The following is a 22,015-nucleotide window of genomic DNA, read 5'->3' on the forward strand; positions in this document are numbered from 1 at the left end:
CGGAAATATGATAAATATTCTTCGCATGGGAGGATTCTCCCCCTGGTTGTCGGGTCTCTTGGATCATGGTACCCCAGGAACGACGAAATCCGTTCGATTCTCGGAATCAACGGAAGATCCTGGGGTGCCTTCCGATTCAAGGCCCGATTGGCAGCGATCCAGGGATCAATGGATATGGTGTGTGCCCATTTCCATCATGGTGCACCAAACCCCGAAGCTGAGGATATCCCCCCTTTTCCCGTAGAAACTCCCTACCCAGTAGATTAGTAGATTCTTTCCCTCATATTTTATTTATGTAATTTTAGTAATATTTTAAAATGCACCTACCTCATACATGTTTATTCCCCTTCCGGAAACCCCTCCATAAACTAACCACTAGACAATATGGGATAAGCATTAATAATTTTTACGATAAACACTTATTTTCTTTATCTTTATCTTATTTTTCCCTTCCGGAAACCTCTCCATAAAAACTAACCACTAGACAATATGGGATTGGCATCATAATTTTTACGATAAACGCTTAGTTGAAACTAACCCTTTACTTTTTCAACAACCCATGCTTTGCTTTACAAAGCCATGCTCGGACATTTAATAGACCAGATGTTGTTGTATTTCTATTGTCTGGTTCCCGGTGTGACGGTAGAAGCCGCCGCCACCGCCACCGCAGCCATCTTCTTCTTCTTCTTCTTCTTCTTCTTCTTCTTCTTCTACTTCTTCTCCTTCTTCTGATAGCTGAAGCAAAAGCTTTGCTGTCGGAAAGCGTTATTAATTAAAAGTTAAGTGCTTTATTGAGTTTGTTGATGAACAGCGTAATTATTCCTTATGGTACAAGTAATATAAATAAGTCAGGATGGCCGAGCGGTCTAAGGCGCCAGACTCAAGGATAAAAACCTTACTTCTCCAAGAGAAGCATCAGAATTCTGGTCTTCAATGAAGGCGTGGGTTCAAATCCCACTCCTGACAGGTTTTTCTCTTGGAAGATGTACTTCCGGAGTAGATTTTTCATACGAGTCTCTTACAATAATAACAAGCGATGGTGGTATAGTGGTTAGCATGGTTGCCTTCCAAGCAATCGACCCGAGTTCGATTCTCGGTCATCGCAGCAAATTATTTATCTAATTTGGAAAATCATGAATATTTAGGAGTGAAGTCTGCCACCTGTTGTCTAAAATTACAGTCATGAGCAAGAATGAATTAAGTATGGAAAAAACTACAAGGAAAATGTCTGATTCCTAGGCTAGGTAGGCCAGGTCAGAAACATGAAGTATTAATGGAGATGAATATGATATATGTAATTAATGTGTTCCCAATACATGGCAAATTTTTTATGTTTATTCCCATACCGGGAATTGAACCCGGGCCTCCTGGGTGAGAGCCAGGTATCCTAACCACTAGACAATATGGGATTAGCGTTAACAATTTTTACGATAAACACTTATTTTCTTTATCTTTATCTTATTTTTCCCTTCCGGAAACCTCTCCATAAAAACTAACCACTAGACAATATGGGATTGGCATCATAATTTTTACGATAAACGCTTAGTTGAAACTAACCCTTTACTTTTTCAACAACCCATGCTTTGCTTTACAAAGCCATGCTCGGACATTTAATAGACCAGATGTTGTTGTATTTCTATTGTCTGGTTCCCGGTGTGACGGTAGAAACCGCCGCCACCGCCACCGCAGCCATCTTCTTCTTTTTCTTCTTCTTCTTCTACTTCTTCTCCTTCTTCTGATAGCTGAAGCAAAAGCTTTGCTGTCGGAAAGCGTTATTAATTAAAAGTTAAGCGCTTTATTGAGTTTGTTGATGAACAGCGTAATTATTCCTTATGGTACAAGTAATATAAATAAGTCAGGATGGTCGAGCGGTCTAAGGCGCCAGACTCAAGGATAAAAACCTTACTTCTCCAAGAGAAGCATCAGAATTCTGGTCTTCAATGAAGGCGTGGGTTCAAATCCCACTCCTGACAGGTTTTCTCTCTTGGAAGATGTACTTCCGGAGTAGATTTTTCATACGAGTCTCTTACAATAATAACAAGCGATGGTGGTATAGTGGTTAGCATGGTTGCCTTCCAAGCAATCGACCCGAGTTCGATTCTCGGTCATCGCAGCAAATTATTTATCTAATTTGGAAAATCATGAATATTTAGGAGTGAAGTCTGCCACCTGTTGTCTAAAATTACAGTCATGAGCAAGAATGAATTAAGTATGGAAAAAACTACAAGGAAAATGTCTGATTCCTAGGCTAGGTAGGCCAGGTCAGAAACATGAAGTACTAATGGAGATGAATATGATATATGCAATTAATGTGTTCCCAATACATGGCAAATTTTTTATGTTTATTCCCATACCGGGAATTGAACCCGGTCCTCCTGGGTGAGAGCCAGGTATCCTACCTCTCCTCTCCTCTAACTCTTCTGTTTTTACAAAAACAAACATTTTGTTTTTATTCAATACTATTTTTTCTTTAATCTTAATATTCCATTCTAATTGTTTATTTATTTTAATTTTTAATTGATTAATCTTTTTAAAAAAAAATTAAAATCACTTTATTGATCGCTAATTTTCTTTTCTTCGGATTAAAATTTTATTATAAAAAAAAAAAAAAATTATTTTATTTTCAGATTTTCTAATTTGCACTTTTATTTTGGTATCTTTATTTATCTTAATATAAGTTCCCAGAAAATTATTAAAATTTTTTTAAAATTTTTTAAATATTCACTACTTTTAAATCTCATTTTACATCCAAACCATATAGTCAACCATCTCATTTTCCGTTCTTTGAAAATTTTTTTTCCATTTCCCTTATTATTATTTTTTTTTAATCCTATCAAATCCTTTAAAAAAAAATATTTTTCTTCATATTTTTAATTGGTCTTTAAATTTTTCTCCCTATATTTTTCCGAATTTTATTTCATTTTTGATTTTTACTTCATAAGAATTTCTGTTTTACACTCTTACATGTAAGTGGGCCCAGGGTAGCAATGGCAGAGGAAGGAGCATCTAGTAGAAATTCTACTAGAGTAAGACTCCATGGGACAATCATTAAAATCCCAGTTCCTCTGCCAAACATTTTAAAATGTGGGGAGAAATCCTGTCAAGGTGAGCGAGGTAGCGGTCCCTGGTCTGGGGATCGCAAGAGACAATTGGCGGAGACACACATAAAAGAAAGACATTCTAGGAGAGGGGTTCAGTACACCACCCAGTATGTCTGCCTTGGCTGTAAAAAGGAATTCAATTCGTTTATTTCAGCCGGCAGACATGCAAGACCTTGTACTGAGTCCCTTTCCTCCAGTATTCTCCGCCAATCCCTCGAACTAACCATTGCATCTGCAATGGATGGTTCGCAGGGGTCTCCTAATCCCGCTCACTCTTCTCTCCCCACGTTTTCCCCTTCCAGAATTGAAGGGGACAAAATCATTTTAAAATACCCTGGGAAACACCCACGAAGTGTCCTAGGTGTGAGTGGACTACCTTGGCAACTAACACCAGAGCCATGGGTAGTATCCACAGACACCTAGAGACAGCCCACACACTCCGACTAGTTAAATATTGGGAATGCGGAGTGTGTGGATTTGCTGGAGATGGCCCTACACTAAAAGGACATTACCAAAGGTTACATTCCAATCGGTCATCCTCCATCCGATTTGCTGGGATATCCAGTATGGATGGCTCCAACCGTGACTCTTCTGCTGCAATGATCTCTCTAGAGGGTGTTACTGCAACAGAAGACGAGCGTGATGAGCTATCCGTGGTGGAAATCCCAGCGATCGAGGAATCCCCTGGTAATGTCCTATCTCCAGCAAATTTTACCGCAAGCCCTATTTTAGATCTTGGGAGGGAGTTCGCCTCCTCTTTTAATACACAAAATTTTAGTTGGCTTTATGAACTCCCCCCACAAGAAAATACTAGCCCCACAATTTTATCACAAGAGATTTTAGACCCTTCACCTAACCCTGAGACCTTAACCTTTGTCCCCAGTCAGCAAAGCAAACGAGGACGTAGTCAAAACAGCTCAGAAGAGCAGAGCCAAAGAGACGACGATTTTGTCAGTCTCTGGGTTCCTGCCTTCTTGAGCTGTGAGACTCTACATGACCTAGACGACGTCCTCGAACGTTGCACAGCTGACTGGCTCCCTAAAGCACAAATTTTACAAGACCCTAGCCCTGAACAACCCCGAGGAAACCCTGACAAAAGAAAAAGAAATCAAAACCGGCAGATGCAGAAGGCCCGGCGACATATCAAGCAAAAGGCGTACGAGGCGAGGAAGATTCAGCGGCTCTTCAACATTTACCCAAGAAGAGCCGTTCGAGAGGCGCTCGAAGACCGTTCACCCTCCTACGATGGTACTGTACAAGCTGCGGAGGAATATCTCAAGAGGACTTACAACCGATTGAGACCATCTCCGCAGCAGTGCCAAAGTGCGAGGGAACTCTACGACACCTGCGACTGGTCCCAACCTTCAGAGGACCAGATGAACTTCCTTAATCGTGCGCCAACCCAACAAGAGCTTGAAGCTAAGCTTCGCCGGGCTACCAACACATCACCAGGGGTTGATGGCCTAGAATACCGTCATCTTAGAGCCATCGACCCCAACTGCATTCTGCTGGAAACAGTTTGTAAAATGGTTTGGAAGCTAGGGGTTCCTAATTGTTGGAAGACATCGCGAACTGTCCCCATTTTCAAGAAAGGGGACACTAGCGACTATTCCAACTTTAGACCAATATCCCTTCTTCCTACCATTTACAAGCTGTTCTCGGGAGTGATCAGCCAGAGAATAACGCAAGTCGCTTCAGACCTTGGCTGGTTATCTCCCGAGCAAAAGGGTTTCCTCCCGGGGGTCCATGGTATTCAGGAACATACACAGCTCTTACAGACGGTTGTCGAGGAGACAAAGACCAAACGAAAGCACATGTCTATTGCATGGCTGGACATGTGCAACGCGTTTGGATCTGTGCCTCACGCCGTTCTGAATGAGCTGTTCACATCACTTCCAATACCAGAGGACCTCCGGCGCATCCTGGTGGACATATATTCGGGAAATCGGATGGATTTTGCCGTTGGGAAAGAATCCATCCGCATTTTCCCGACAGCAGGTGTTCGCCAGGGTGACGCTCTTAGCTCCCCTATTTTTAACCTGGCTTCCGAGCCCCTCGTCAGGGCCGGAAAGTCCAATATTAACCCCGGATTTTTATTATTTGGCTCGCTCGAGAAAACCACGGCATATGCTGACGACATTGCCGTGGTTACAAATTCTCCCTTTGAGCTCCAAAATATTTTAAACGTTTTTACCCTCACCGCAAACACCTTGGGGCTGCAATTTAATGCCGGGAAGTGTGCTTGCCTGGTCTTCGACAAAGGCAAGCCGTCTGACGCCCAGTGCCGAATTGGTGATCAATTAATTCGGTGCTTGGGTCCAGACGACCAAGAAACATATCTTGGTACACCAATCGGAGGAAAATTGCGGTTCCGACCACCAACTGACCTTATCCCTAACCTCGACAAGATTGCCGCCTCCCACCTCGCACCATGGCAAAAACTTGAAATCTTCCGTAGCCACCTTCTTCCCTCCCTTTCCCATCACCTCGCTTCGGGTCGGGTCCTGAAAGACTGTCTTACCCAACTGGACACTGAGTGCAGGAAGTTTCTAGGCCTTATTTGCAACCTTCCCAATCACGCAACGGTCCCGTTTTTCTACGCGGACCGGCGGGTTGGGGGCCTAGGAACATGCCGCCTCACTGATGATGCCGATATCTGGACCATCGCCAGGGCTGCTCAGCTCCTCACTTGTAGAGACCCTACAGTGAGGAACATATGCCGAGAGCAGCTCCATGACACCATCCGGCGAGGGTTCAGAAACGAGCATCCAGGAGTGTTGCCAGTTGGGGAATATCTTTCGGGATCCGTCGATGGGGGGCTCTACAGACTGAGGTACGCGGAGGCAGGGTCCAATCTTTGGACTCTTGCCCGCCAAGCTGCAAAACGACTGGGAGTGCGGATTGATGTATCCGGCGACGAAAATATAAGAATTGTCGCTGATGACGTCTCCGTAAGCCCAGTCAAGGCAGTCCGCGGACTTCGGAAAGTAGCTCGGCAGCGCTATACCAGGGACCTAATTTCTGACAAGAGCCACCAGGGAGTAGTTGCCACTGGCCTCTCCCTGGAAGACAAGTCGAAAGACATGGCTCGCCTGGTATCCTGCCGTACGCCCCTCTCCTTCCGAGACTGGAGATATCTTCACAGGGCCCGGATCGACATTCTTCCTCTTCGGGGGCACTCGTGGTTTTGCTCACAGGAGCAAGATACGAGTTGCCGCCGATGCGGAAAGGAAAACGAGACCGGGTTTCATGTGCTTAACCACTGTGAAGAAGGTCTCCAGCTCGCCACCAAGAGGCACAACACCATCCAGGATCTCTTGGAGTCGCTGCTAGTCAAGCAAGGACACGACGTCACGATCAACAATGCCATCCCCGGGCAGAGGTTAAGACCGGATGTTGAATTTCAACTATCCGGTTCCCGGGTGATGGTCGACGTCGTGGTCTGCTTTGACCAACCAGGGAGTATGGAGAATGCCTACCAGCGGAAATATGATAAATATTCTTCGCATGGGAGGATTCTCCCCCTGGTTGTCGGGTCTCTTGGATCATGGTACCCCAGGAACGACGAAATCCGTTCGATTCTTGGAATCAACGGAAGATCCTGGGGTGCCTTCCGATTCAGGGCCCGATTGGCAGCGATCCAGGGATCAATGGATATGGTGTGTGCCCATTTCCATCATGGTGCACCAAACCCCGAAGCTGAGGATATCCCCCCTCTTCCCGTAGAAATTCCCTACCCAGTAGATTAGTAGACTCTTTCCCATCTATTTTATTTATGTAATTTTAGCAATATTTTAAAATGCACCTACCCCATACATGTTTATTCCCCTTCCGGAAACCCCTCCATAAACTAACCACTAGACAATATGGGATTAGCGTTAATAATTTTTACGATAAACACTTATTTTCTTTATCTTTATCTTATTTTTCCCTTCCGGAAACCTCTCCATAAAAACTAACCACTAGACAATATGGGATTGGCATCATAATTTTTACGATAAACGCTTAGTTGAAACTAACCCTTTACTTTTTCAACAACCCATGCTTTGCTTTACAAAGCCATGCTCGGACATTTAATAGACCAGATGTTGTTGTATTTCTATTGTCTGGTTCCCGGTGTGACGGTAGAAGCCGCCGCCACCGCCACCGCAGCCATCTTCTTCTTCTTCTTCTTCTTCTTCTACTTCTTCTCCTTCTTCTGATAGCTGAAGCAAAAGCTTTGCTGTCGGAAAGCGTTATTAATTAAAAGTTAAGCGCTTTATTGAGTTTGTTGATGAACAGCGTAATTATTCCTTATGGTACAAGTAATATAAATAAGTCAGGATGGCCGAGCGGTCTAAGGCGCCAGACTCAAGGATAAAAACCTTACTTCTCCAAGAGAAGCATCAGAATTCTGGTCTTCAATGAAGGCGTGGGTTCAAATCCCACTCCTGACAGGTTTTTCTCTTGGAAGATGTACTTCCGGAGTAGATTTTTCATACGACTCTCTTACAATAATAACAAGCGATGGTGGTATAGTGGTTAGCATGGTTGCCTTCCAAGCAATCGACCCGAGTTCGATTCTCGGTCATCGCAGCAAATTATTTATCTAATTTGGAAAATCATGAATATTTAGGAGTGAAGTCTGCCACCTGTTGTCTAAAATTACAGTCATGAGCAAGAATGAATTAAGTATGGAAAAAACTACAAGGAAAATGTCTGATTCCTAGGCTAGGTAGGCCAGGGGTGGAATTCTATCTGTGGCTTAAAGTAGAAGTATGTACTTTAAGTGCAAAGTTTTGTACTTATTTCTGTACTTTACTTAAATATTGAATTCTAAGTCCTACTCAAAAGTTTTCAAGGAGACAAAGGACTCTTAAGTTTAAGCAAAAGTAGTCAATTTTTTAAGCCAACTATTTCTTGGCTTAAACGCAATAAAGTACACTTAAAAACTAAACCCGATTAATGTTCTCCATATTAAGGTGGCGCTATTTAACATACGTTATTGTTGATTGACAGTTTCAATTAAAATGAATGACGATAGAGGTTTCAACGAAGAGCTAGAGTTCTTTTTAAACGACTTAGACGAAATGAACTACGAATTGACAAGTAGTGATGACGAAGAAGCTCGGCGTGAAAGGCGCATTGAAGTACGCAGAAGAATGGTTCCTTTCTATTCTAGACGAACCGATATGTACGACGAGTTTTTTAATGACGATCAATTATACAAAACCTTTCGTTTTGATAGAGCTTCACTCCAATTTATTGAAGGTATACAAATTGGACCACACTAATGTTAATGAGCGTACAAAATATTGTAGCACGGAGGAATAACGCTGAGACTCAAGTAGCGATTAAGATTTGTATTCACTGTCGATGCGCTCACACACACACAGTACTAACAAACAGTTACAACTAGACTGGGGGGACAGCAAGGGACACACACAAGTATTTATGCACTAACGTAGACAGCAGCTACCGGGAGAAATATCTGCTGACAAGACTGCCGGACATCTCGGGTAGAGTTGCGGTCAATAGCCGATACAGAAGCGCCGGACGTGACAACTAGTCCATGGGGCCTCAAATAACCGCGACATCTCCCTCCCTAGATAGCGAGTCGTCCCGACCGCTATTATTTATTTTTAATCAGAAAAACGAATCTAAATTTTGAGACTTCTCCCTTTAGCTAAAAGTTCTACAATTCGCTATACTACTGTTTCCCACTAAGGCCTACGGTACAAAGCTTTCTTTATTGTAAGAGTGCTATAGCCTCTTTTGACTAAACTATGGAAGTCATTTGATCTGATCTACCCATTACAAGGTCAACACTATGCGAAGCATCAAGAAAAAATAAAACAGTCATCAGAACATCAGTAGGGGGATTTGCCGCTTCTATTTAGTTAACTGCTCCAGACTTCGAAGCGTCTCCAAACAGTGCTGCTCATGTTCTATTATTCGAACCTCCAATTTAGCCAGTTGAGTGCTCCATTGTGCAGCCTGCTCTCCGTCACCTGCACCTTCAACGCTGCCTGTTGTCTCCAACACCTCGAGCCGCTTTCTCACCTCGATTCTTTCTCGGTCATGTTGTTGCTTTTCCCTGAAAAATAGAAACCACAAAGTGAGATTTGCCATAACCGTGAGTATCGTACCCATCAACAACTCGTATGGGTAAGACGGCGGGGTTGACTGTAGACGTATTCGGGTTTCATCCTCTTCTTTCAGCTGACGTATAGATTTCCCAACTATATCGGCCATTGTTCTGGCTGCCTTGTTTTTTCCAAGGGTCGAGGCGATCATAGCCTGTAGTGACGTCGACGTCGATTCTTGGGGCTTGTCTATCGATCCTGTTGGGAGTGTCCAGTTGATGCCCTTCAGTTGGGATGGCGGGGATTCCTCCCAGGAAGTAGATGACTCCCTCTGATAGCTTGCCTGAAGGATCCAGTCATCTGTCTGACCCGAACACCCTTTTGGAATTTCCACAATTTCGACGGTCGCCAACTCTCGTTTATACTGTTTCCGACTTCCAGCTCGCGCCGGGCACGTGATTACCAACGTTTGGGTTCTCCCTATTGACAACGCCCACTGACGCTGTCCAAGATACAAAGCTTCAGGTCCTTTCCATTTCACAAACACTTGTTGACACTCAAGTTTTTGCTTTTCTGTATCCTGTAAAAACAACGCCATGGAACACGTTTTCTTCGCATTTTTCCGCTCGATGGCCCTTGCGAGGGGGCATACCGAACCCGAGTTATCTTTGCAGGATCTTACCTCTTCCTCGGTTAATTCGATGAACGTTTGTTGATCTCCTGCTACTGCCAAAAATTGGGGTAAAGAAGAATGACGAAGTCCTACCCCACCTTCCGCGTCATACACGGGTAACACAAAAATTTCATATAACTCAAAAGTCTTTTCAAATTCTACTATAGGGAAATGAATGAATAACTTGAGACCATTTTCTGTGGATGCTGTCACAACATTCGCTTCCTGATAAGCCCGCCAAAGATCTCCTCTTTGAAGTGCGGGAGTTAGGGCCCACCCTGAGGCTAGAGAGGAACGGATTTCAGACAGAACTGTTCTTAATTGGGCGGGAGGAAACATTTCAGGAGGTAATCGGCCAGACGCCAGTAGAGCTAACCCAATGCTTATGTCGTCTATTGTCATCTTGGTCCATTCCAATAACCGGTGTGCCGCTCGGAAAGCCTCATCCACTCTTGCCGTGACTATTGACTGCCGTTCCAATACATTCATTGCGTTTACGAAATTTATTTTGGCTCTATTTAATTCCTTTTCCAGCGTCTGATGGGCTCGCTCCAATTGACTCAAGACTACAGTGTGCTCGTGTAGTTCCCACAAGCTTTCATTGACAAGGGTCGCCTGCTCAGCCAGAGTGCTCACAATACCGGATGTCTCTTTTGACAGAGAGTCGAGATGTTTACTAAGCTCCTCCAGTTCTCGATCCGTCGCTACGCCGAAAAGCCATTTCAGGGCACTCCCACCGGCATCAATTAAACCTCTCTTGGCCCTCTGCTGTTTCCCGGATATTGCTTCCTTCAGGTGATTGAATCTATTCTTGACTACCCCTAGTTCCTCTAGGCAGCCTGTTGCTCGTTCCGTTAATTGTTCTTTGATTCGATTACCGATCTTAAAATCCTCGTTCAGTGGCCCACCTTCGTGCTGTGTTAGTTTCTCCGCTAACCATTGTCCAAGATGGCCCAGGGTAGCCTCAACTTGTCGAAAAGACACCTCAGTCACGACTACCCATTCCGAATCGCTGAAGTTGACTTCCCCAAGATTTTGAAAAACCACCCCACTCATTACGAATCTCTCCCGAGGAGATGCTCCACATGGCATTGCCCCACATAGTAGTGTCAAGAGTAGCATCAAGGGGCTGAAGGTTATTGGGTTGCCATAGCGCTTGGGTTGTTTCCGACTTCTCTCCGATCTCCTCTCCCTCCCCTACTTTGCTCAGGTGCTTGTGGTTCCGGGCGGGATATTTCGAGATCGACACCCTCCTCCTCCTCTGGCTCCTCCTGGATTGCTTCTAGCCGTGCAGTTCTTTCCCCTTTCTCTTCTCTCTGCTGACGCAGCTCGCCGATTGGGCCTTTTCCACGTCGGGGTTCAGTTGTTACTGGTCGTTGACTCCCCTCCGGTGGCGGAGTTACTGGTAAAGTATCCCCTAGGAAGTTTTCTTCGTTAGGCCTATCCGTCACCTCTGGCGAACCTCTAGCAAATTTTTTCATGCTGACCACGTGAACAATTTCTGATTTTCGCGCCCGTGGCAACTTTACCTCGTAATTTAACGACGACGTTTCACGGACAATCACGTAGGGTCCTCGCCATCGATGTAGTAACTTTTCAGACCGCCCTATTTTGCGAAAAGGTTTATACACCAGGACTTCATCCCCAACCTTGAAATCTGTTGCCACTCTTCGTCCTGCATCATAAGCGTCCTTTTGTTTTTCTTGCACTCTATGTAACCATTGGGCCACCACTTGCTGAGCTTCCCCCAGTTTTTTCACCACCTCGTCTTGCCCGTCATGTTTCACCGGATTCGGGTTCCCATTCATCATGACATCTATGGGTAGTATTGCCTCCCTACCATACAAAAGAAAAAAAGGCGTTCTGCGAGTTGATTCCTGGCGGCTTGAATTATAAGCAAAAGTGACATAGGGTAGGATGGTATCCCAGTCTGTATGTGCCTTATTCACATACATTGACAACATGTCTGCCAAAGTATGGTTTAACCTCTCCACTAAACCATTTGACTGCGGATGGTATGGAGTAGTAGCTCGGTGGTTTACCGCCAGAGCGGCCATTATGGACTTAGTAAATTCTGCAATGAAACACTTCCCACAGTCGGTCACGATGCTTTCCGGTGCCCCATGGCGGAGTACCACGTCCTTAACAAAAAATTCTGCTGCATCTTTAGCCGTAGCGGTGGGTAGGGCCCGCGTCTCGGCCCATTTAGAGAGATAATCTACCGCTACAATGATGTTCCGATTGCCCCCAACCGTCACCGGAAATGGTCCCAAAACATCAATCCCCACCTTCTCAAAGGGTCGTTCTACTCTTATTACTTCCATGTAGCCCTGTGGTTTCATGGGAGGTGATTTTGGTGCCTGATACAGCACACAGGCCTGCACGTATCCCAACACATGTTTCTCTAATTTTGGCCAGTAGTAGCGAGCTTTGATCCGATCTGCTGTCCGACGCACCCCGAGGTGCCCAGCGGTAATGTCATCGTGGCACGCTTTCAAGACAACCTGTCTGTAGTTCGGTGGGACACATAGTCGAAGCCTGCTCCCCTGTTGCCCAATTGTACGCACGTAAAGCAATTCTTGTTGCAATACAAAATTTTTAAATGGGGCGTCAGGCCGTTGTTCTAGTACCATTAATGCTTTTTTCCATTGTGGGACAGATTCTTGTCCCACGCGAATTCCCTCCAAGTCCCCGTTGAGCGTGACTAGCAGCACAGGTAGCAGGGAATCGCTCTCCTCCTCTTCTTCTGCGGGGCCTACTGGATACCGCGACAACGCGTCTGCATCCTCGTGTAATTTCCCACTTTTGTACAACACCTGGGGTTCATAACCCTGTACCAGCAGTGCCCAACGGGCTAGTCTTCCAGCCAGATCCTTCTTCGTAGTTAACCAGCACAGAGCATGGTGGTCCGTCACAACTCTCACCGTCATCCCCCAAATGTAGCAGTGAAATTTTTTCATTGCCCAGACAAGCGCAAGGCACTCCTTCTCGGTTATTGAGTAGTTACGTTCAGTAGCTGATAGCAAACGACTTGCGAAGGCTACCGGTCTCTCTCCATCTCCCGTTTTCTGTACTAGCGCCGCGCCTATCCCGTATTCACAGGCATCGGGATGAATGTCAAACGGCTTCCCATAATCGGGATATGCTAATTGTGTCGCCTCAATCAAACGCTCCTTCAGAGCATTAAAGCTTCCTTCTTGTTCTTCTCCCCAACAAAAGGATTTTCCCTGTTTCGTGAGGTCGTGTAACGGCTTTGCAATTTTTGCAAAATTGCTGATAAATCGCCGGTAATACGAACATAGTCCGATGAAGCTCCTCACATGTTTAATTTTCTGGGCATTAGTCGCGTTGGCCGGCGGTCTAGGGAATTCTCGAACCGCACAAATCTTCTCAGGATCCGGGGCGATTCCATCCTTATCCACGACGTGACCTAGAGCTTGCAGTCTGGTTTGTGCAAATAAGCATTTCTTCAGCTTCACCCTTAGATTCGCGAACTTAAGACACTCAAATACACTTCGGAGTCTCTTCACATGTTCTTCCACCGTTTGGGAATAAACAATAATGTCGTCCAAATACACTAGACACGCGGACCATCTCAATCCACTGAGAACCAGGTCCATCATTCTCTGGAACGTACCAGGCGCCGCACACAACCCAAAAGCCATCACCTTAAACTGATAAAGACCATCCGCTGTTATAAAAGCTGACTTAGGGCGATCACTCTCCTTTATGGGGACCTGCCAATAACCCGATTGCAGATCCATGATTGAAAAAAAAGCCGAACCCTCCAATCTGGCTAGGGTTTCTTCAATTCTGGGCAAGGGGTACACATCTTTCAGTGTCACCGCGTTTAACTTTCTGTAATCCACACAGAACCGCCAGGCCCCGTCCTTCTTCCGCACAAGTACCACGGGTGAACTCCAGGGTCCGTTGCACTTCTCTATTACTCCAGCGTCTTCCATCTCTTGAACAAGCGTCTGCATTAGCTCCCGTTCTTTCCATGCGCTCGAGTAAGGGCTTTGTCGGATGGGACGACAGTCCCCTGTCTCGATCGCATGCTCCGCTACGTTGCACACCCCGAGTCTGTCATTTTCCCCGGCGAAACAGTCCTCAAAATCTTGAAGTACCCCAACAATCTTGTCGTGACTTTCCACCCCAATTTCCTTCGACACATACTTTCCGAACACTTCTCGTGACCATTTGGGTGCTCCCAGGGCGGCCAACGCCACCACCTCCCCCTCGCTATCCGTACCCTCTTCAGCTAAGGTGATCTCTTCTAGCGTCCCCAGGACCATGCTTCTCGTTACCCACTGATTGCGATCTGAGAAGTTGGTTACCAGCACTTGATTGAACGTCTCGCAATCCGCTACTAACAATCGCCCCGTTGAGACGCCCTTCCGCTCCAGTACGCTAGTCGAGGGTTCAATCATTGCCCCGTTCTTCCCCTGGATTCCTGCTGTCAACTCTATTTCGACCACCACCGATGAACGTGCGGGTATCATGCGCCCTACTCGGGACACCAACTCGGGTGTTTCAATCTCTTTTTCTGCCATCATCCCCATTGGAATGTCCCCAATGATGAATTCAGGCAGAGCCCCAATTTTCATTCTCGTTCCAAATCTCTCCAGGAAGTCTTTACCGAGTAAGAGGTCAATTCCCCCCATTTCTAACACCAGAACTCTGCCGACTACTTTTGACTCGCCATCCGATATTTCCAACTCTACCGCTCCTCCCGGACGTATTTCCTGGCCGTTAATTGACACGAGCCTGTTCGCTAGCCAGGGTTTTATCTCAAGGCGTAATAACGTGGCTACCCCGGGTGAACAAATGGACACGGCTGCCCCCGTGTCAATGACCGCGGGTATCTTTCTCCCATTACACATAACATCCTGGACGACAAGTTTCGTTACGTCAATGCGGAGTAACGGAAAACTTAATCCGCTCTCTTCCCTTAGGAGGCCGAGGAACGTGGGGTTGGTCTTTTGAGTATCTCCCGTAGCACGATGGTTCCCCCCATTCCCGTTTCCTTGCCGATTTTCCATGGGAACCTGGCAATTTTGTTTTAGGTGCCCCGGCTGCCTGCACCTGAAACAAATGGGCTTACCATCGGGTGTCCAACTAGGCGTGGCCTTTGGATCTCTCCCTCTATTAATGTTTCTCCCTTGGTTCAAATTATCTCTTTTCTGCATTAAGTCTTCGAACATCTTTTCGATTTTCTCCAACCTCGTAGCTACGGACGCATCTTGCTGCCCCGCTGGGCTATGCTGGGTTCTTTCCTCCCTTCCCATCACTCCTATCGCCCACTCGTCTTGCTTCCCTCGATCGGTCATCTCCTGGAAGCGTTTTACTTCTTGGAGAAACTCATTGCAGTTGGTGGGCTTTAAACTCCATAGTTTTTCTAGGACACTAGGACGCAAACCCTGCCAGAGACGTGCTAGCTTCGTGGCCTCAGCCATATGCGGATCTACCCTACGGCATAGATCGAGCACATCGTAGTAGTATTCTAGGGTCGATTCTTCAATTCCCTGCTTCCTCCCGCGCAGTTTAACCTCGTTATGTTGCACATAGTTTACGGGCGTAAACTGTGTCAACAGCGCTGATTTTAATCCTTCCACCACCGGGGGCCCTTGTGCGTCTGACCACGCAGCGGGAAGGTTGCCTGATGCCTCCATGCATGCATACCATTTACCCGCAGCCCCTTCTAACGACAGCTCGATGTGGTCCCTGAGCTCGTTTTCACCCCACCGGTTGTATCTCCCCACCTTTTCGTAGCGATGGATCCAACTTACTACGTCTTCCCCATCCCGCCCGGTGAATGTGGGGGGAGTCTGGAATTTAATCTGGGCCGCCATCCCTACGGGATTAAGGGGTGCGACTACCCCAGCTACAACAGAATTTCTGGCGGCCCTGCTGCGTAGCAATCGAGCGCTTACCACCGAGGATCTGCGCCGAAAAGCCTCAAAATCCCACTCTAACCCACCTTCACTGCTTTCCGAATTGGAGCTGTCCTCGCCGTCAGCCCACGCTACAGTTTCTTCCTCGCTAATACTAGCCTGGTGTTGTCCCAAATTACTTTCCCTTGCTATAACCCCTGATCGGTCTTCTCTCTCGGATAATCCTCCCGGCTCCCCTACAACGTCGTACAAACGACTGAGGGTTCCGCTGTCACTGCCTACGATTGCCTGATCAATCCTTGGCGTAAATCGCCCAAACTCGTCTCGAGGGCGCTGTCTTCCCCTGGCTCTACCAGCACCCCCACTCATCTACTGCCTTCTGACTATTTGTCTAAAGCCCGATCCTCAGATCGCCCACAACGGTAACCTACCGCCTCCCGACGAACGACTCTTCGTCTAAAACCCGATCCTCAGATCGCTCACAACGGTAACCTACCGCCTCCCGACGAATGACTCTTCGTCTAAATCCGATCTTCCGATCGCTCACAACGGTAACCTACCGCCTCCCGACGAACGACTCTTCGTCTAAAACCCGATCCTCAGATCGCTCACAACGGTAACCTACCGCCTCCCGACGAACGACTCTTCGTCTAAATCCGATCTTCCGATCGCTCACAACGGTAACCTACCGCCTCCCGACGAACGACTCTTCGTCTAAAACCCGATCCTCAGATCGCTCACAACGGTAACCTACCGCCTCCTGACGAACGACTCTTCGTCTAAATCCGATCTTCCGATCGCTCACAACGGTAACCTACCGCCTCCCGACGAACGACTCTTCGTCTAAACTCCCGATTTTTCAATCGTTACCGGCGGTGATCTACCGCCTTGCGGCGCACCACTGTCCGCCTCTACGCCCCCTTAATCACCACTAGGTCCCACCTACCTCCCCAGAAATTCTTATGGCCGTCCCCGCGCTATCGCACCCTAATCGCCCGTCACACGGCCGGTGCTGTGGCTTCGTACCCCAACAGTTTAAGACACGTAGGCCGGTTGGGTCGACGACTCTCGGAAGCCCCTAACAGCCCCCGCCTCCGCACAACTAGAGCACAATAGAATGAAACAGCGCAAAGACTTACCACAAGTTCTGCATCTCCACCATGTAGCACGGAGGAATAACGCTGAGACTCAAGTAGCGATTAAGATTTGTATTCACTGTCGATGCGCTCACACACACACAGTACTAACAAACAGTTACAACTAGACTGGGGGGACAGCAAGGGACACACACAAGTATTTATGCACTAACGTAGACAGCAGCTACCGGGAGAAATATCTGCTGACAAGACTGCCGGACATCTCGGGTAGAGTTGCGGTCAATAGCCGATACAGAAGCGCCGGACGTGATAACTAGTCCATGGGGCCTCAAATAACCGCGACAATATTTCAAATTAATACAGGATTGATAAATGATAAACTCGAACGAAAATTAAATGGTCGAAAGTTTCTTACACCGATGCAGCAAATTCTTGCTGCACTAAATTTTTATGCCACTGGAACTTTTCAAAAAGAGGTTGGACATGTTCTTAGAATGAGTCAATCATCGGTGTGTCGCAGCGTACATGACGTTTCAAGTGCATTATGCTCTATAGCACGAGAATGGATTTCTTTCCCAGAAAATTTAAATATGGTACATATGAAATAATTATATGGTTTCTCATTCTAATCTCATTGACATTAATTTATAGGTATGTCTTGAGTTCTCAGAATTTGCTGGTTTTCGTGGTATAATTGGTGCAATTGATGGATGTCATATAAAAATAGCAAGGCCATGGGTTGACGAGAAAATCTATGTTAACCGTAAAAATTTTCATTCTATCAACGTACAGGTTAGTCCAACGCTTTTCAAAAATATGATTCGGAAACCAAGTTACATTTCAAATGATTATTTAGGCTATTTGTGATGCCAATGGTAGGGCGTTAAGCGTCTATGCAAAGAAACCCGGAAGCACTAATGATGCAGCAATGTTTGTTGAAAGTATAATTGGTCAACGGTTAGCAAGAGGAGATTTTTCTCCTTTTCATTTAATCGGGGACAGTGGCTATGCATGTACACCTTATTTACTTACGCCATATGCAGTGCCGAGCAATGAACCAGAACGAAGATTTAACGTTGCTCACAAAAAGTCTAGGTGCGTAATCGAACGGTTTTTTGGTATGGTAAAGCGTAGGTTTCCGGCTCTTTTCTTTGGAATACGCATGCAACCCGGTCGTGCTTGTCGCGTGATAATGGCATGCTTCATCCTTCACAATATAGCCCTATCACGAAGACAACCAGATTTCGACGACGATATAGCAGTTAATCATTTTGAGGAACAAGATTATGACAATCAACCCGATAGACAAGAAAATTTGGCTCAAGCAGCTCTACGTCTACGAAGACAAGGTTTCGAAAAGCGAAATCGAATGACATTGAATGATTTCACTCGTTAAATAAGTTGCTTTCAAGTTTGTATTGCACATATTGATTAAACAGAATCAAACGAAACTTGTAACATAGCTCTTTCAAATTAATTGAGACGGGTTGTTCATCATTTCTAAAAGGTCTACCGGAATGTCTTTTTCGGCATCAATTGGTTTTCCTATAAGCTGTCTTACTGCAATGACAGAGTGCAGCAAATCAAAGCGATCGCGCATCAACCTCTTAGAAACAGAAACGTTTGATTTTTCAGCATGTGCTCTTTTGGCGCGATTGACAATATCACGAAGAGCTAAAGGATTTTTATTTAAAGATTCTCCATTCGTCGTAGAAAATGAAGTTACTGCAACTAGTGGAGCATCTTTTTCAACCGGTGCCAAAGTTGCTTGAGAGCGTTTCGCAAACACGATATTTGCAGAACTATGATCTGTTGTTTTAGTGGACAATACCGGAGTTGATGTGCGTTTGGGGAGCAAAGCTACAACTCGGGATGTGGATGGTACACCGTCAGCAAAGTCAGCGTTACTAAATGTTTGACATAAAGATGATTGGTTTGATTGGCTATCATCAAACTCAAATGTAGATAAGTCGTCTTCCTCGTTTTCAAGAAAAGACGATTGAACCGTTTTAGCCCTGTGAATAAAAATGGGATTAGTGTATGGCTAAGAAGAAAGAAATATTATGGCTTACAAGACTGCACAACTAGAGGCATTCATTGTATGGAGAGAAGCACTAGAGGCACTATTATTAATACGTAGAGTATCATTAGCGTTTTCCATCACGTCTGTCTCTACTCCGCCCTAATTGATAAATTTCATTGAAATAATGTTATTTGTGGAATGTAGTTTAATATAATATACGGATATGCTGTTTCCCGGCAAAGCTGCGCTACTTTCTCCCCAAATCATGTTGACAATCTTCTCGTTTAAAGGCTTCATTGGGAAAGCTTTTCCTTTTCCTATTAATCACAGTATTTTCTGTTATTAGAAAAATGTTTTCAAATGGCACATAAATGAAATAGTACAATACCGGTTTGCTCTACAGAGTTCTTGTGTTCTTTTAGATTTTTTCTTGCATCTGACGACAAATTATTCCATTTTTTCTTAGTCTCTTCCCTATCACGGGGATGCTGGCTTGGAAATTGCTGATTAATTGTAGCCACAATCTCATCCCAATGCTGTTGTTTGCTTTTGTTCGTAACAGTACTTGATTGTGCACCAAATATTATATCCTTATAGAAAAAACAAATGTCATTGAGTCAAAAATATTTTCAATAGAATCATTGTAAAACACACTGAAACGAGATGTAAGTCTCGTTCGGACTATGGGACTAAAAAACTATAAGAAACGGTAAAATATAAACACAACAATACCTTTCGTGCGATGAGCTCGTCAACTAAAATTTCTGTTTCACTACTACTCCATGTAGCCGATGCGTTACGTACCATTATTATCAATTATTCCGTTCAATGAAGAAAAATCGAATGGAAAACTAGAAGAAATTTCGTAATCAAAAATCACTTGTTAATTTAGTCTGCTATTTGGAACTTCTTGTGTGCTTGTAACGACGTTTTCCATTGGCTTATACAAATTTAAATAAGCTCCTCCCGACTGAAGTCTAAGTCGACTTTTGCTACCTAGTACTTAACTAAGTAAAGGCAAAAACTGTACTTAAGCACGTGTTGGAATTCGAGTTTGTCTTTAAAAAAAGTAATACTTAGTTAAGTATAAAATTTTCTTACTTTAACTTAAAACTTATACTTGACTTTAAGCCACAGATAGAATTCCACCCCAGGGGTCGTATTCCGAACGTCGACTTAGACTTGACTTGGACTTGACTTAGGCGTTTTTCCTACTTGACTTGAAAAAATTTTCAGACTTTAACCGAAGTTTAATTCCGAACCAAAAAATTTCAATTCAAGTAAGAAACTTGGACTTGAAAACTCAAAAGTCGAGCATTAAAACTAAGTTAAGTCTCTCGAATCTCAAGGTACCTTTTAGGTGCCTTGAAACTGACTTACGGGCTTAAGTTCTATAAGTAGCGGTGAGAATAGGCAGTGGCGTTGCGTTTGTTTACACAATGGCCGATTATTGTAATGACGTCATTGATGAATTCTTAGAGGATATGGGTAATTTAACTGATAATTTTGACGATTTATCTACGGGGAGTGATAATGAATTGCGAGCCGAAAATCGCCGAGCCAAAAAGCGTCGTCTTATTCCATTTTATCGTACAAGGAAAGATATTCTAAGTTATTTTTCTGCTGACAAATTAATGGCGACTTTTAGGTTCGATCGACCTTCTATAGAATTAATCACAGGTTTTATCGCACAAAAATTAATGCAGAATTAATTCCCCTTTTACAAAATTTTTATTTTTCAGCACTTATTGCCGGTATTTTACTCATTTTAAACTAAATTAATAATAAATTAAATTAATATTTGACTCATTTTAAAAACAACTATGTAAACAAAAGTACAATCACAGCAATTTTGAGTCACTTTGCGTACAAGTTCCAACTTCTTTTTGCTATGACTTAGACACTTAAAATTCGTCTGCAACCACGAGAAGAATTTTGAGCAACGTCCTCTGCCATTGGCTGAGTTGCCAATTTCAAGTCAAGTTGCATTTTAAAGCTAAATAAAAAATCTAAGTTAAGTCTTTGGAAAAACTTCATCTTTTTGTGTTCGGAATAACACCTTGACTTGAGATTGAAAGTTTCTAACTTTAGCTCAAAACTTGACTTAACTCGGACTTAACTTAGATTGTTTCAAGTCAAGTTTTCCTTAAGTTCAAGTCGCCGTTCGGAATACGACCCCAGGTCAGAAACATGAAGTATTAATGGAGATGAATATGATATATGCAATTAATGTGTTCCCAATACATGGCAAATTTTTTATGTTTATTCCCATACCGGGAATTAAACCCGGGCCTCCTGGGTGAGAGCCAGGTATCCTAACCACTAGACAATATGGGATTAGCGTTAATAATTTTTACGATAAACACTTATTTTCTTTATCTTTATCTTATTTTTCCCTTCCGGAAACCTCTCCATAAAAACTAACCACTAGACAATATGGGATTGGCATCATAATTTTTACGATAAACGCTTAGTTGAAACTAACCCTTTACTTTTTCAACAACCCATGCTTTGCTTTACAAAGCCATGCTCGGACATTTAATAGACCAGATGTTGTTGTATTTCTATTGTCTGGTTCCCGGTGTGACGGTAGAAGCCGCCGCCACCGCAGCCATCTTCTTCTTCTTCTTCTTCTTCTTCTACTTCTTCTCCTTCTTCTGATAGCTGAAGCAAAAGCTTTGCTGTCGGAAAGCGTTATTAATTAAAAGTTAAGCGCTTTATTGAGTTTGTTGATGAACAGCGTAATTATTCCTTATGGTACAAGTAATATAAATAAGTCAGGATGGCCGAGCGGTCTAAGGCGCCAGACTCAAGGATAAAAACCTTACTTCTCCAAGAGAAGCATCAGAATTCTGGTCTTCAATGAAGGCGTGGCTTCAAATCCCACTCCTGACAGGTTTTTCTCTTGGAAGATGTACTTCCGGAGTAGATTTTTCATACGAGTCTCTTACAATAATAACAAGCGATGGTGGTATAGTGGTTAGCATGGTTGCCTTCCAAGCAATCGACCCGAGTTCGATTCTCGGTCATCGCAGCAAATTATTTATCTAATTTGGAAAATCATGAATATTTAGCAGTGAAGTCTGCCACCTGTTGTCTAAAATTACAGTCATGAGCAAGAATGAATTAAGTATGGAAAAACTACAAGGAAAATGTCTGATT

The 22,015-nt window shown here is 44.4% G+C and overlaps 2 protein-coding genes and 10 non-coding genes across 12 annotated transcripts; 9 read left to right on the forward strand and 3 right to left on the reverse strand.

Moving 5' to 3' along the window:
• The first annotated feature begins 847 nt into the window (after nt 1-847).
• Trnal-caa lies at nt 848-966 on the forward strand. The gene is made up of 2 exons: nt 848-885; nt 922-966. It is a non-coding gene; the product is annotated as a tRNA-Leu (tRNA).
• A 67-nt stretch (nt 967-1,033) lies between these two features.
• Nucleotides 1,034-1,105, forward strand: Trnag-ucc. Its single transcript has one exon. It is a non-coding gene; the product is annotated as a tRNA-Gly (tRNA).
• A 232-nt stretch (nt 1,106-1,337) lies between these two features.
• On the reverse strand, nt 1,338-1,409 carry Trnae-cuc. The gene has a single exon. It is a non-coding gene; the product is annotated as a tRNA-Glu (tRNA).
• Nucleotides 1,410-1,854: 445 nt separating this feature from the next.
• On the forward strand, nt 1,855-1,973 carry Trnal-caa. Its single transcript has 2 exons — nt 1,855-1,892; nt 1,929-1,973. It is a non-coding gene; the product is annotated as a tRNA-Leu (tRNA).
• Nucleotides 1,974-2,041: 68 nt separating this feature from the next.
• Trnag-ucc lies at nt 2,042-2,113 on the forward strand. The gene has a single exon. It is a non-coding gene; the product is annotated as a tRNA-Gly (tRNA).
• A 5,305-nt stretch (nt 2,114-7,418) lies between these two features.
• On the forward strand, nt 7,419-7,537 carry Trnal-caa. The gene is made up of 2 exons: nt 7,419-7,456; nt 7,493-7,537. It is a non-coding gene; the product is annotated as a tRNA-Leu (tRNA).
• Nucleotides 7,538-7,604: 67 nt separating this feature from the next.
• Trnag-ucc lies at nt 7,605-7,676 on the forward strand. Its single transcript has one exon. It is a non-coding gene; the product is annotated as a tRNA-Gly (tRNA).
• Nucleotides 7,677-7,841: 165 nt separating this feature from the next.
• On the forward strand, nt 7,842-18,270 carry LOC116935933 (putative nuclease HARBI1). The gene is made up of 4 exons (XM_045173730.1): nt 7,842-8,351; nt 17,194-17,423; nt 17,482-17,622; nt 17,687-18,270. Exons 1-4 carry the CDS (start codon nt 8,111-8,113, stop codon nt 18,224-18,226), a joined length of 1,152 nt encoding a protein of 383 aa, XP_045029665.1. The 5' UTR covers nt 7,842-8,110; the 3' UTR covers nt 18,227-18,270.
• Nucleotides 18,228-19,687, reverse strand: LOC116935934. The gene is given in 6 exon segments (XM_045173731.1): nt 18,228-18,487; nt 18,489-18,845; nt 18,903-19,012; nt 19,073-19,170; nt 19,242-19,443; nt 19,586-19,687. Coding segments are annotated over 6 exon segments (900 nt in total). The 5' UTR covers nt 19,661-19,687; the 3' UTR covers nt 18,228-18,429.
• A 1,431-nt stretch (nt 19,688-21,118) lies between these two features.
• On the reverse strand, nt 21,119-21,190 carry Trnae-cuc. Its single transcript has one exon. It is a non-coding gene; the product is annotated as a tRNA-Glu (tRNA).
• A 439-nt stretch (nt 21,191-21,629) lies between these two features.
• On the forward strand, nt 21,630-21,748 carry Trnal-caa. Its single transcript has 2 exons — nt 21,630-21,667; nt 21,704-21,748. It is a non-coding gene; the product is annotated as a tRNA-Leu (tRNA).
• A 67-nt stretch (nt 21,749-21,815) lies between these two features.
• Nucleotides 21,816-21,887, forward strand: Trnag-ucc. The gene has a single exon. It is a non-coding gene; the product is annotated as a tRNA-Gly (tRNA).
• Nucleotides 21,888-22,015: the final 128 nt, after the last annotated feature.

The sequence above is a fragment of the Daphnia magna genome, linkage group LG5 (assembly GCF_020631705.1).
Source record: "Daphnia magna isolate NIES linkage group LG5, ASM2063170v1.1, whole genome shotgun sequence".
In the NCBI taxonomy this organism is placed as follows: Eukaryota; Metazoa; Arthropoda; class Branchiopoda; order Diplostraca; family Daphniidae; genus Daphnia; species Daphnia magna.